General features: G+C 42.5%; 1 protein-coding gene across 1 annotated transcript; it reads left to right on the top strand.

Annotated features, from left to right (window-relative positions):
- Nucleotides 1–237: 237 nt before the first annotated feature.
- Nucleotides 238–14,419, top strand: LOC126541571 (ras-related protein Rab-18-like). The gene is made up of 7 exons (XM_050188386.3): nucleotides 238–458; nucleotides 2,555–2,610; nucleotides 9,533–9,594; nucleotides 9,747–9,819; nucleotides 10,775–10,893; nucleotides 13,115–13,243; nucleotides 13,781–14,419. The coding sequence occupies exons 1-7, from the start codon at nucleotides 388–390 to the stop codon at nucleotides 13,874–13,876; spliced, it is 606 nt and encodes a 201-aa protein (XP_050044343.1). The 5' UTR covers nucleotides 238–387; the 3' UTR covers nucleotides 13,877–14,419.
- The last annotated feature ends 969 nt before the right edge of the window (nucleotides 14,420–15,388 follow it).

Raw genomic sequence — 15,388 nt, 5'->3', positions numbered from 1 at the left:
AAGATTAATTTGTTGTTATCAGTCATACAAAAATAACAAAAGTGTCAATAATACGTAGCTTTTGCTAACCTAATTACATGATCACTACATGACCATCAGATACTATTTTTAACGACTTAGTAGTTTTTTTCTTTTTCTGCAGATATGCTAACCACGTGGTTTGATTCAGTGCTGTGTAACCATAACCACAGAGTTTCCTACAAAATTACTTGTAGGAAACTCTATGACCATCACGTGTGGTAACCATACTCTTCCTATAAACTATGTTTGTTGTGGCGACTTCAGCGACCACTCGCGTTCGCTCGTATCAGCTGCTCGCCCTTCCCACTGAACGCACGCATGTTTACATCGGCGCCTCCCGAAAAATTCGCGCAGTGACCAGAGGCCATGGACGAAGACGGAGTACTCACGACGCTTAAAATCCTCATCATAGGAGAGAGCAACGTCGGGAAATCAAGGTGAGAGAATGGCAAGTCATTGCGATGTTACCTTATCGGTTATTTCTTCCGGGTAAGCCTAAGGATTTTGTGATAGCTGCACCATAACGCTTGATTCATTGCTGTTGCCGAGTGCGTCGGAAGAACGTCACGTGCATCGCTCGGATGAAAGACAGAAAAAAAACGAAAATAAAACCGAGAGTTTCCCAATAGCCAAACTCCGCTGTTTATGTGCCGGTTATGTCTGTGTGTGCCACTGTTTGACATGGTCTTTATATTAGAGATCGAATTAGCATGTAATCCGTTCATCCCACTCTCCACGTCAAACATTGGCCTGTCGATCATTCTAGCCATGACTCATTGGAGCAGCAGGTGATACTGCGCGCTGTGGCTTGCTTTCAGTTTTCAGTAGAGCGTGTCGCGAACAGATTCGCATTGGAAACGGATACCGTGTCGGCAAGTTTAGCGTAAGCAAAATAGCTTAACTGAAAACCAGAGTGCCTAAAAGGTATGACATAATTTTCTGAAAATAGCGTATAATAGCGGCCCATTATGAGTTAAATATAGCGATGCACGCTGCGTGAATTCTCGATATAACGAATGCACTTGCAAATTCAAATTTTCCCATCATTTTGAGCCCAAGCATTTCGCACTGAATTAATTGAAGCGCAGCATAAACATACCATTATCGCCAAAAAATGTGAGCTACTAATCTATCCAGAGCAATAGATCTGTTAATTTTAGGGGCTCTGTTCAACACAACTGTGGTGGGTGCATGTGTAACAAAAAATCCTTCACAGGCTTGAGGATGTGCCAACAGCAATGCCTGCAGAAGTGGCCCATTAAAGAATGCTATGTAATGGTACACAGACATTTAAAAGGATGGAAGGCTAGGCAAATTGAGAAGCCTTATTGAACTTCCATACCCAGGAATGGAGTGAACAAAGGAACGAAAGACTAAACAGGAAAATTGGCAAGGCAGTCTAAAGCGAAGAGTCGAGGTGGAAGTAGGCAACAACTCTCCTCATAACTAAATGAGCATTGCAAAAATCTGCAATGTGGAGATATATTCATGGTAGAGAATATCATCATATACTTGAGTGTTGCATCAAGCTATAAAAAAAAGCCTACACATGAATTCTGCCTCTTGTATGTGCCTGCCTTTGCACGTGTTCTACCAAGCTGAGCTGGCATTGTAGGCATAAAACATTCTTTGTAGCATCAGAGAAAGGTATAACTTACAAAGAAAAGAGTTTGAGGTGTGCTGCAAATATAGAAGTCTAAAAAGAGGTGCTACTTGCACCTGAAAGAAGTGCTTACAAGGCACTAATTTGATCCTTTTGTTGTTGTTATTATTATTATTATTGCTATGCACCTTCGTGCATTGGAAATGTTATATGTTACTAGTAAAGAGCTTCTGTTGACTTTGTACGTTTCAAGTACAGTTGTCTTGTAGGAGTGGAACTTCCTCTGTTGTTAAGTCTGTTTTATGGCTCCTTTGCTTTTATGTAAATGCTGCTTACAAACAGGACTGCAATTCTGTTTAAAGAAAACCAAGCACCTATGTTATACTATACTCAGAAGCTTAATGAATTAATTTCTGGTATTTTACGTGCCAAAACTATGATCTTATCATGAGGCACACTCTAATGGGGATGTCCGGATTAATTTTTATTGCGTGGAGTTCTGTAAATTGCACCTAAATCGCAAGAACATGAGAATTTTTGCATTTCATTCCCATCCAAGTGCAGCCACCACGGCTAGAATTGAACTCGCAACCTTGAGCTGGGCAGCACAAAGCCATAGCCACTGGCCACTCCGGCAGGTATAATTAACAGATACGAAGCACATGTTTTAGAAAAAAGGACAGTACTATTCCTCGTTAATGAAAAATGCCAGGCCAACACAGAACCACGATGGTTAAAGCTGTAATCAGCTATAATGTAGCGTCATTTTTTTTCACTGCCTGCTTTCTAATAAAACATTACAATTGGGATAATCGGCCAGTAGGTAAGTAGTTGTCGGTTGAGTGGCCTCTTGTATGATTACATGATGTGCTGTTGCCATAGCACCATTGACATTAGTATGCACTAATGCAACTCGTCTTTTCCCCACAGTTTACTGCTCCGATTTACAGATGATGTGTTCGACCCAAACTTGGCAGCTACAATAGGTGAGCATTTTTATTAAATGAGTTTGTTTTGGCTGCTGGTATCTGCTAATTTCTTGCTCAGGCATTGCTGTTGGCTCAAGTTGCTTTCTTAGTGTGAACAATGATAGTGCAACGCTAATTGGCCATCTGTTCAGGACTTCAAGCTATAGCAGGCAGGCACCCTTTTGGATAAATGTCGAGCTGAACAGTTTGGGGCTCCTTGTTTACTTTGGGAGACCTAGGGCACATCTGTTAAGCTTAGCTTATGATAAGATCAACACATCTTCATAATTCTTTTGTTTGTCTGAAACCCTTTATGTCCTGATTTATTTTAAAGCCAATTTAGACTGACTAATGGTCCCCATACCCTTTTTACACGCATTTTAATTTTAAGCACCTAACTGTATGAGAAAGCAAGGTGTAGTTGTTTCACCACTTGGTAACATGGCACTGTTTTGCTGCATATGCATGTCATACAAAGTACCCAGGAACCAATTATCCTGAATGCTTCTAAATGTGCTCACTTACATTTTCATGAAGCATACAGCACAAAAAGTCAGAAGGAGAAAAAGAAAGTTATGATCATGACAGAGGTCATGGGAGTTCATACATTGTTTTCATAAGAAACAGTCATTCTTTTTTTTTTTTTAAATCTGACGATGGTGGGCTTGAATTTCACCTACTCCAGTGCACTACATCTGCAGGCTTGGAGTGACGCCTGACGCTGGCAAAAGATGCCGAGAGCGAGTGGGGCTATACTAATCCAGGTACAACCAAATTAGGAAGGAGCACTAAGCTTCCACAAAGGCACTCCCTCACCAGAATAGGAATTGGCCTCCATGGTGCTATATTCGGCCACTCCCTCCCTCATGATTCCCATGGCCCTCGGTCCCCAGCAGCTGCAGAGCACCTGACCAAGGCGGTGGTCAGAGCTGTAATGCAGCAGAGGGTGCTAAGAATCTCTGGACCTGGACAGGCCGCCAAAGGAAACTGACCCTGGCAACCTTTAACACCCAAACACTGTCAAGTGAGGCTAGCTAAGCTGGGCTCTTTGACAAACTGTCAGACATTGTTTGGGATATCATTGGCCTTAGTGAAATTAGAACTGGTGAAGCTTATACAGTGCTGATTAACGGCCATGTCCTCTGCTATAGAGGTCTCCCAGATAAGAAGCAATACGGGGTAGGATTCCTAATCCATAAGGATATAGTGGGCAACATTGACGAATTCTACAGCATTAATGAGAGGGTAGCAGTAGTTGTAATCAAACTTAATAAGAGGTATAGATTAAAGGTAGTACAAATCTACGCTCCAACATCCAGTCAAGATGGTGATGAAGTAGATAAGTTTTATGAAGATGTTGAATTAGTGATGAGAAAAGTGACAACGGCATACTGTAGTAACTGGCGACTTCAATGCAAAAATGGGGAAAAAGCAAGCTGGTGAACAAGCAATTGGCAACTACGGCGTCGATTCTAGGAATGCTAGAGGAGAGATGCGGGTGTAATTCACAGAAGGGAATAAGCTGCAAATAATGAACACCTTTTTCAGGAAGCATATCAACAGAAAGTGGACCTGAAAAGGCCCTAACGGTGAAACAAGAAATGAACTTGATTTCATACTTTCTGCTGATCCCAGCATAGTGCAGGATGTAGTAGTGATAGGTAGGGTAAAGTGCAGTGATCATAGTTTAGTGAGGGCTAGGATTCGCTTCAGTTTGAAGAGAGAAAGAGAAAAATTGGCCAAGAAGAAGCAGGTCAACCTAGAGGCAGTAAGGGTAAAAGCAGACAAATTCAGGCTGGTACTTGCAAACAAATATGCAACCTTAGAACAGAGAGATGAAGATGACATAGATGTAATGAATGAAACCGTAGCTAGGCTGGCTTCAGAGGCAGCAATTGAAGTGGGAGGCAAGGCACCAAGGCAACCAGTAGGCAAGCTCTCCCAAGTAACAAAGGACCTAATAATGAAACAACAAAGAATGAAAGTGTCCAATTCAATATATAAGATAGAATTCGCAGAACTGTCAAAACTGATCAACACAGTGACAACAAGGGATATTTGAAATTATAATGTGAGAAAGGCTGAAGAAGCCGTAAAAAATGGACACAGCCCGAAATCAGTACGAGACATTCATTTCGGGGATCGCCAGCCGTTTGTGCGTAGGTGCGAGTAAGAGCGGGCGTGAGAGAGAGAGAGAGAAACTTTATTGCAATTGTAAAGATTTGAAGGAGGGGTGGTCGGAGCCTCTCAGTCCAGGGCCCCACTGGCCTCTGCCGCCTGCCTGACCTGGCTAATTAAGGACCTTTGTCCTGCCAGGTCGGAGCGGGCGAGCTGTGCCTCCCACTGCTCCATTGTCCTACTGGCATTTGGCCTATGAGGGAGCTTAGTGCACTCCCAGGTTATGTGTATTAGGGTAGGTATGCCACCGCACCAAGGACAGTTGGCCCTATAACGAGTGGGATACATGGCGTTTAGCAATTTTAAATGGGGGAACACCCCGGTCTGTATTTTACGCCAATCGACGGCCTCTTCCCCGTTAAGTTGTGGGTGAGGCGGCGGGAATTTTCTGCGGACGCCACGCTGATGAGCAAGGATGTCTTTGGCATTTAAATTGATGGAATTTTGTGAGGGATAGTGTTGGTGGTTGGGGTGAAGAGGACGCCGTCACTCGGTTAGTGAACCCTCAAGCTAACGCGTTAGCCTTTTCGTTTCCCTGTACCCCCGTGTGGCCCGGGCACCAGAGTAGGCGATGATGGTTTGAGAGAGAAAATCTGGGGGCTTTTGCTCCTTGAATATATGACTCTGCCCAGGCACTATGGAGGAGGTTTCTTAGCGTGTGTTTTATGCGTTTGTCCCCTAGACATGCCGGCATTGCGGAGTGCGGTCGAGTTTACACTCCACCACTGGCTGCCCGCGCGGGGAGGCAGTGGGCACGAACTCCCCATTTGGTGATTGCTGTGTCTGAAGGGGCAAGGTTCTGACTGGTGTTGTATAACTCACAGGTCACTTTTTTCGTCGCAGCAATAGATTGGATTTTTTACATGCACTGCTCCAGGAGGGCACATGCAACTGGCAAACTGAGGCCTCAGGAGAGCACCTGAGGTGATAACAAAGCAGGCAGTGCCGGATCTCTAGGGCACCCAAGGGGTAGTGGAGGGAACAAAGCTGGAAGCAGGGCAGCCTGTGGGTTCGGGCCACGGAGGCTGAAGCGTGCCAGAGGGTGTTCGCATAAAAAATTGGCTGTCCGCAATAGCGGACCGCCGATCTTATACCTGTGTCACACGGGCACATTTGGAAGGCCTTCCAGTCAACGGCCTTTGAAACGCCACAACCCTATCGACTCAAAGGAGTTGTCGCGCTGCTATACGGCACTTTTGAAAGGCCGTTGAGTGGTTCAGGCGTTTCTCGCAAAATTGTGTGGCGCTGTGGATCTTTATTTTTGTTTTCATGTCATGAAAAGTTAAACAACATTCAAACCATTTAAAAGCACTATAATTTCTTTTATGTTTATTTATACATTAAAAAAATGTGTTTATACATTGCCAAACATATATGTTTAGTGTTTAAGTTGTTGAGTAGCGAAACTGCGGCAACGTTTGCGCCGCTCGATGCGGCTGCCGTTTTGGTGTGTATTCGCACATGTCAAGTGGCAAAAACACTTTATTGAATAATGAATAACACTCATATATAGTATTTTTAGAGCATTTGGTTTGATTTCTTCTTTCTAACCGTTAGTACGAGCACACTGTGAACGAGGGGGCATGTTCGCGCTGTTTCCTATTCCGTTGCTCAAAGGCCATCGAGATTTCGATAGAGTTGTAGGGTGCTCCGTTGACTCGATAGACTATTGACTCGGCGGCCTTCGAAACCGCCCGTGTAGCAGCTCGAATTTGACCTTTGAGTCAACTGACTATCGGTTGGAAGGCCTTCCAAACGCCCGTGTGACACGGGTATTGTACACCCCTGGCACGCACAGGCCTCAGCGAGCCCAAACAAACTCGACCCCACTCCGCAATGCCGGCATGCTTAGGGACAAACGCCTACAACATGTGCTAAGTAACCTCCTCCGTAGTGCCTAGGCAGAGTCATATATTCAAGGAGCAAAAGCCCCCAGATTTTCTCTCTCGCGCCTGCTCTTACTCATGCCTGCACACAAACGGCTGGCGATCCCTTATATGAACGTCTCATTGAAATCAGTGAGAAGGAAACTTGGCATAGGACAAACCAAGATGTCTGCACTGAAAGATAAGCAGGGTAATATCATCAGCAATCTCGAAGGTATACTGTAGTAACAGCAGCGGAAGAATTCTATACTGACCTGTACAGTACCCAGAGGAGTCAGAATGCCTCCATTCGAAGCAGTAATGAACAGGTTACAGAGGCTCCTTCTGTAACTTGCGAGGAAGTTAGAAGGGCCTTGCAAGACACGAAAAGGAGAAAAGTGGCAGGAAAAGATGGAATAACAGTCAATTTAATCAAAGATGGAGGAGACATAATACTTGAAAAACTGGCGGCTCTCTATACGAAGTGTCTATCGACTTCAAGGGTCCCGGAAAACTGGAAGAATGCAAACATTATACTAATCCACAAAAAGGGAGACCTTAAAGGATTGAAAAATTATAGGTCTATTAGCTTACTCACAGTATTATATAAAATATTTACCAAGATAATCTCCAATTGAATAAGGGCAACACTGAGTCAACCAAAGGAACAGGCTTGCTTCAGAAAGGAATACTCTACAATGGATCACATCCATGTCATTAACCAGGTAATGGAGAAATCCACAGAGTACAATCAGCCTTTCTATATGACTTTCATAGATTACAAAAAGGTATTTGATTCAGTAGAGATACCAGCAGTCATAGAGGCATTATGTAATCAAGGAGTACAGGCTGCTTACATAAATATCTTCAAAAATATCTACAGAGCTTCCACAGCCGCCTTAATTCTCCACAAGTAGGAAGATACCTACAAAGAAAGGGGTCAGACAAGGAGACACAATCTCTTCAATGCTATTCACTGCGTGCTTGGAAGACGTATTCAAGCTATTAAACTGGGATGACTTAGGTGTAAGGATCGATGGTGAATATCTCAGCAGCCTTCGGTTTGCTGATGACATTGTTCTATTCAGCAACAATGCAGACGAGTTACAGCAAATGATCGAGGACCTTAACAGAGAGAGTGTAAGAGTGGCGTTGAAGATTAATACGCAGAGGACAAAGATAATGATGAATAGCGGGGCAAAGGACCAAGAGTTCAGGATCACCAGTCAGCCTCTATTTATTTATTTCACAATACTGCAGGCCAATGTGGCCCAAGCAGGAGTGGAATTACAATGAAATGCGAAAAGAACAGCACAGAAATAATTTCCAACAACATTTGCACGACAATATAATACATCGGTTTCACTGGGACGGTATTTATCATACACACACGTAAAAGAACAGCACATCAATAATTTACAACAGTACTTGCACCAGAAATAACAGTGAAATGTGAAATAATAAATAAATAAATAAATAAATAAATAACAGTGAAATAACAGTGAAATGTGAAGGAGTATGTTTTACCTAGGTCAATTAATCGCAGGGAACCCTGATAACGAGAAGGAAATTCATAGAAGAATAAAAATGGGTTGGATCGCACATACGGCAGACATTGTCAACTCCTGACTGGAAGCTTACCATTATCATTGAAAAGGAAGGTGTACAATCAGTGCATTTTACCAGTGCTGACATATGGGGCAGAAACTTGGAGACTGACAAAGAAGCTTGAGAACAAGTTAAGGACCGTGCAAAAAGCAATGGAATGAAGAATGCTAGGCATAATGTTAAGAGACAGAAAGAGAGCGGTTTGGATTAGAGAGCGAACGGGTTTAGACGATATTTTAATTGACATGAAGAGAAAAAAATGGAGCTGGGCAGGTCACGTAATACGCGGGTTAGATAACCGTTGGACCATTAGGGTTACAGAATGGGTACCAAGAGAAGGGAAGGGCAGTCGAGGACGGCAGAAGACTAGGTGGGGTGACGAAATTAGGAAATTTGCGGGTGCTGTTTGAAATCGGTTGGAACAGGACAGGGGTAATTGGAGATCGCAAAAAGAGGCCTTCTTCCTGTAGTGGACATAAAATGGGCTGATTATGATGATGATGAGTCATTCATTTAACCCCATTTAACTAACTAACTAAATTAAGAAACAAACATTAAGACTGGCATTACCAGGGCGTAGTGTGACTGTACATTGGAAGTGCTTTGCAGCTACAGCGGGCATCTCTTATGATTTCAAGAAATGTATATTACCAAACGGCAACATGGCACCACAGAGGGTTAAAAGCAGCGGCCTAGTGTACTTTATTGCAATTAAGCTGTAGTCAGTATGTTGTTGTACTGCTGGTTGTATGTGTTCACCTTCATTTGCCTTGGAAGTAGACCAGTATGTCTTACCTAAGCGTTCTGCTTTCGTCTCTACCACACAACGCTTTGGCAGAGTTCTCTCAACTCGGGACAATTGGAACTTGTAAAGGGCTTTAAGAAGGAAGCAGGGATAGATGGGAGGATGGGGAGGTTAGACTATGTCTTTAAATTTGCATGTATAGTGTTGTAGTGGCTTGCAGTAAAATTATTTCCATAAATTATATTGATAATACCACCTTTCTTCTTTCTATCTCAACAAATAGCATGACTTGAGCCAAACAATTTACAAAGTGTATCTGTGCATTGGCGATTGGTGTGTTAGGCAAAATTTCTGCATCAGTGGTCATATATGGTAAGAAAATCTTGTGGGAAAAAATACTAAAAATAGCTTGTCAGCTTACTCGTGTAGCCGTAGCCTGCAACTAGTTGACTACTTTAAATGATTATCTATTGATTGTTTATTAGGAGCTGACCTGTTGCCTTTGCTTCGAACTGATCGTTGTTTCCTTTCTCTCTTTCTGCAGGTGTCGACTTCAAAGTTAAAACTCTCACTGTAGATGGGAACAAAGCAAAGTTAGCCATTTGGGTATGATTGCATTATAAGAGTACTCCTACTTTTTGCACTTTTCTTTTTAGAAGTGATGTTTGGAATATGTTGGCACATTGATCATGTGAATGTGTCCTTTGACTGTGGGGTCTCAATGAAATCTCAGATTTTATATTTGATTTCAATTACAGGACACAGCAGGGTCAGAAAGGTTTCGCACTCTCACGCCAAGTTATTACAGAGGAGCTCAAGGTGCAATCCTTGGTATGTTGTTGGTGAAGCAGTTTTTATTTCTGTTTTACAAAGTGTTCCATTTCTGTTAATGAGGATCTTTATAGTGACCCAAAAATGGCACAACATAGCAAGAACAGAAAGAATGGGTGCTACTTGATTGTCCACAAGTGTTGGTATAGCATCTGTTCAAAAGAGAGTGATTGCAAAAATTTTGTTTTGTCTTTTTGAGCTGCATTTCATGTCAAAACTTCAACATGTCTGTAGTTTGCATCACAATAAGCTGTCGCACTGTGGAAGCTATCAGCTGACAATAATAGTACTGCAGCAAATGGTCCTGATTGTGAGATCATGCTGTGGTAAAATGGAGCAGAGGCTGTGTTTTACTCGGGAAAGTTGCTTGTTGATAAGTCCTTCAATGCCATAACATTCCACGATATCGAAGGACTTGTACTTCAGTATAAACTGCTACTAAGTCATTCTCTTAATCAGTATTACTTTACGAAGTTACTTGTTTGTCTGTTCTTATTTGCAACTTTCTCTGCAAGCAAAGCTATAGTATCATGCAGATGGATGTGCGTTTTTGTAGTAGTTAGTTCTCATAGCCTTCCATGTATTGGAGAATGCAGTGGTCAGACTCATATTTTGTGTATTTCTCTGTGGCAGGAATTGTAGTTCAAATGGCTACTGCTGTATTTGCCTCAAAGTTAGCAAGCATGTACCAGAGTTCATAAAAATTCATATAACTTCCAAACAGGGGCAATGTGTAGGTTCTCCAAGACATAGCTTATTTCCTGCTGAAGTATATTGCATTATGTTCTCACTTTGTGCAGGTTCAAGAAATGGTAGTAAAAATGTCACTGAACTTAATAATCTCTGGGCAATCCTCTTGCCTGCCAGCTTATAGTGCCAAGAACTGTACATGGAAGTAAGGTATCTCTAAGGTGTGTGCTCTCTGTCTCTTGTCTCCATGGGCACACAAGTGCAGTATACGACGTCTGCAACTACAGCACGTTTCAGAAGCTAGACCACTGGCTGGCTGAGCTGGAGACGTACTGCACACGGAACAATGTCGTCAAAATGCTCGTGGGCAACAAAATTGACAAGGTGGGTCAAATGATGGATGAATGAAAACCAGTGGGCCGGCAAAGTGCTCATTACACTGTTCTTGCATCATATAGACCTTCACCTGCCCATGCAAGTGAGAGGTATCTGTGATCTACAGAACTTGTATTGCTGTTTATGACAGGCTTTCTTTTAAGGTGAACAATGCTAAGCTGAATTCTCTGGTAAGCTGAATACCATTGTTCAGTTTCCCATACATATAGGGTACCTTTTCCAAGAATAACTCTTGCTGAGGCAAACTTTCATTGAGGTGAACAGATTTACAAGGCCCCTTCATGTTTGCATTAATCTATTGTATTTGTCCTTATTTCTGGTATTATTTGCCTAGTATGACTACACAAGCACTTTAGCATTCCATGCTTGTCAGAGCGCAGTTACCAATTGAACCCACCACCTTGTACTTTGGAGCACAGTGTCGTAGCCACTTGGTTCTTTGAAATGCTTCTAAATTTAACTACACAAGCGCTTCAGCATTCCATCCCCGTCACAATGGCATTACCGTGGCTAGGCACTGAACCAATGACCTTGTGCTCAGCAGCACTATGTCATAGCTGCGTACAATGAAACTCCTTCATAACGAAGTGCTTGGGACTTCCAAGATCCTCCGTTATGCAGGTCACTTTGTTGTAATGGTCACGCACCATACCATTCACAATATAGCAGGCTAAGCACATTTGACAAAAGAAAATCTTTATTTACCATGAATTCAAGAGAGACTTAATGAAATGAGTTTGTAATTATTTGTGCACACTTGGTCTGACGTAATGTGCGAGTGCAGCCAACTTCATTGCACCAAGGTTCATGGCATGCTTCGTTGAGAAATGCAGGAGCTACACAAAGTAAAGCTGAGATCACCCAATGCCGAATTCTTGCTGTTGACTTTGTTGATATTCGTGCCCTTTCTGCGCTTGATGGCTTTAAAAACCTTGTTGCTTGTCAGTTACGATTACATCTTCACATCGTCATCAGCTACTATGTGCATATTCATAAGCCGTCATATCAACTGATGCATCATAACAAGAACTGTACGAGTTGACTGATATCTGTATCATGGTAGCAGGACTACTTATGGCATTAGCATGCCCATCAAGTGCTTAGATAGCACTGCCGTTAGTGCTAGTTCTGAGTGCGCCTCGGTGATGTCCATGCGGAGGGCACTGAAAGCACTGGTAAGCAGCGTACGTTGTAAAGCAACAAATCAGCCATCGGGGACACCTAAATTCCTTTGTTGTACAGGCAAATTCATTCTAATGGTCTTCATTGTAGAGGCATTCATTGTGGGCATTGTAGAGGCATTCATTATGTAGCCATAGTAACCTGTTACAGGTATGAGCATAAAATATTGGAAGTTCATGCACAGTACAGCACTACTAAAGCGCTCAAAACGACAGAAAGGATTGGAACGTAGCACCTTTGTGCTTTGTTTTATGAAAGTTAGTATTGTAAGTTTGTGTAGGATGATGGCAGGAGTATGCATTTGCCATGCATTTATACACTGTGGCTATACGAAAAAAGTAAATTCTTGAGTTTTTACATGCCAAAACCCCCATTGGATTATGGGGCACGCAATAGTTAGCGACTTTGCATTAATTTTGTCCACTGGGGTTCTTTAACCTAAGTACAGGAGTTTTTGCATTTCACCTCCATCAAAATGCAGCTGCCACAACCAAGATTGCACCTGTGACCTCAAGCTTAGCAGTGCAACACCTTAGTCACTGGGACACCATGTATGCTGTGACTGTTCAAAATTTGTCTAGTGCTAAAACTGTTCTCTTCCCAGCTTCTTGAAAGTTTATAGGGGTTTTCTAGTGCACTTTTGTCTGTTGGTGAGAGATGAAAGCCTTGCAATTTTGTCCCTCTGTGGCCTCTGCATTATGAAAATGTGAGAACATTCGATATGCTGATGAGCCAACTTGCAAATAGGTACTGTTGTGTGTCATTTGGATATATTTTTCTTGCACATCTATCTTGGCTTGTGCGAATGTTTGGTACACCCTGCTTGCCTGCCACTGATGAAAAAAAAAAAATGTGGACAATTTGACATTTGTTATGTCAAATGTCCTGCCTCCATACCACCACACGGTACAAGTGGTCACACTATCTCCTGTTTTTATTTCTAAAGTGAGTTTCCCATTAAACTGCCAGTGATTAACTTGCCATATTTGTTCAAACCTGCTTTCTCTCTATTGTTCACCTTGCTCAGCATGAAAATCGTGTGGTAACTAAGGAGCAGGGCATGAACTATGCCCGGAAGCATTCCATGCTCTTCATTGAAGCCAGTGCCAAGACGAGAGATGGAGTCCAATGTGCCTTTGAGGAGCTTGTAGAAAAGGTGATTCATCATTCTTTCTCTAGGAATTTGGACTTTACGCTATCCTTCTGTACACTCGCAGAGCCATATGTGGCTATTCTGTACACCAATTTTCGCCTGGAAAAACCAAAAAACTCTGTTAAGGAGCTCATGAACACTAATTGGGTAATAGTGAAGCAATACCTAAGCTCAAGAACCTCAATTCAGCCAAAAGAGAAAACCCAATGTTAATTTATATGATGACACAAGAATTTAGATTGCGCAAAATATGAATGTGTGCAGAGTAAGAGCACATTCCATAGCCACCAAGAATTCAGCTTTTTCTCTGAATCCGATAGCGTTTGGTGCATTTAGCATTGCATGCCTAAATAAAGCTTTAAAAAAAGTTTTTTTTCTCCTGCAAAAAATATGTTAACCTTTTCTTAAAAGGGAAATGTGTATAAAGCATTGCAAAAGTACTCGTACACAATTAATGTTATTTATACCGTTTGTTTCGCTGTAAAGACTGAATGGTACATTCATGCCCACTTAAAGCATTTTTTTTTAAACATCTTGCAGATCATCCAGACACCCGGTCTGTGGGAGAACCTCCGCACCGATGCAATCCGCCTCGGTGAACAGGCGTCAAAGGCTGGCAGTTGGTGCTTCTGCTAACACTGGCTGTTTGTTGGTGTTTTCATGCTGCAGCTGTTGTGACTGTTGCGCACGAGCAAATGTATATTTAACAACTGTGGTCAAAAATGTAGCAGTGCGCCATTCATCTTGTGGCAGGTCCAAAAGCATACAGCCACATACTGCTAGAGTTTTGGCATGTACACATTTTTAATATATGAAGAGTAAAGCTTGATGTATTTTACCTGCTTTGTTTAGCAAAGTCCTTGTTTACTGCACTGGCATAAAATGCTGTTAAAAAAACTCGCCAAAGAATTTAAGCTCTTTGAATGACATATGTTTGTTAACACAGAATTCCTTTCTTTTTGTTTATTTAAGGTCATGATCAGCTTGCTGCTGGGCAGACTTGTGTGGCTTCATTTCATGATAATAAGTGTGCTTCATTGATGCCTCACCGAGTACTTGAAATACTTACTGGTACTCAATGTGGTTGCCTATTGGCATAATTTTCCTGAGCAGTGAAGTTGACAACCTTTTCATGTTAATTGCTTTTGTTGAATTAAAGTATTCTTTGGTTACACTTTTTTTTGGCTCACTGTGCATTTTTTTAATCTATATGAATAATGTGAATTTGTCGACAGTAAGCTGGCTGGGATATCCATATATGTGGTTACTTAGTGTGGTTTAAAAAATCTGCCGAATTGCTTAGGAAGATCAGACTGGATTGCAATCGGGAGTGGCCGTGTGGCACACACATAATATTATCAGCACAAACAGCAGCTCTGCAAGCATCGACCGCAAGTTAAATGCAGCCTTGCCAACATCACCGGACCGCTCTACAGTCGAGAGCAAAAGTCTAGAGACCACGGCATCAGCAAAAAAGAAAAGTTAAATTTTTTTTAGCACAGCCGTGCAACCTGAAATTGTCAATTCTCTTAATGCATGACGCTGGTCAAACATGCACACGTAGGCGGTACTGCTTGATTTCAGCCTTTATGCCTAGGCTGCGAAGAAAAAAATAGCTGGACCTCTGGCCCTCAAACTTTTTCTGCTCTCAACTGTACATGGTATGTGTTCTGCTTTTCCTTTATGCTGAAGTTTCCTGATTGTGGGAGCCAAGACGTGCAATCAATCGGCAGAATTTCCTGGTAGCGGACACCTCGTACGACACATTAAGCGGGTTTTCCATTCTCTAGAGGTACATCGTAAAAGCGTCTGCCTGCGTTTCAAGGAAGTCGCGATTACGCTGGGCTGCGTTATAGCGTTGGCTGCGCGCCCTAGCTAATCGGCGCGTGGCCACGTCACAGAACGACAGAAACACATGAAGCGAGCGCGTTGCGCAATCGTTCTAGCTGGTTCTAGTTGAGTTAGTGTGTGTGTGTGTGTGTGTGTGTGTGTGTGTGTGTGTGCGTGCGTGCGTGCGTGCGTGTGTGTGTGGGTGGGTGGGTGGGTTAAGAAAAAGAAAACATAGCTTCGCAAGTGGAGACAGCGCACTGCTACTTTCAAACAACGGGCAACGTAACTTGCAAGTTTGCCCCACCCGAAAATAAGGAA

This window comes from Dermacentor andersoni, chromosome 2 (assembly GCF_023375885.2).
Source record: "Dermacentor andersoni chromosome 2, qqDerAnde1_hic_scaffold, whole genome shotgun sequence".
NCBI classification, from domain to species: Eukaryota; Metazoa; Arthropoda; class Arachnida; order Ixodida; family Ixodidae; genus Dermacentor; species Dermacentor andersoni.
This window is presented reverse-complemented; position numbering and strand designations above follow the sequence as displayed.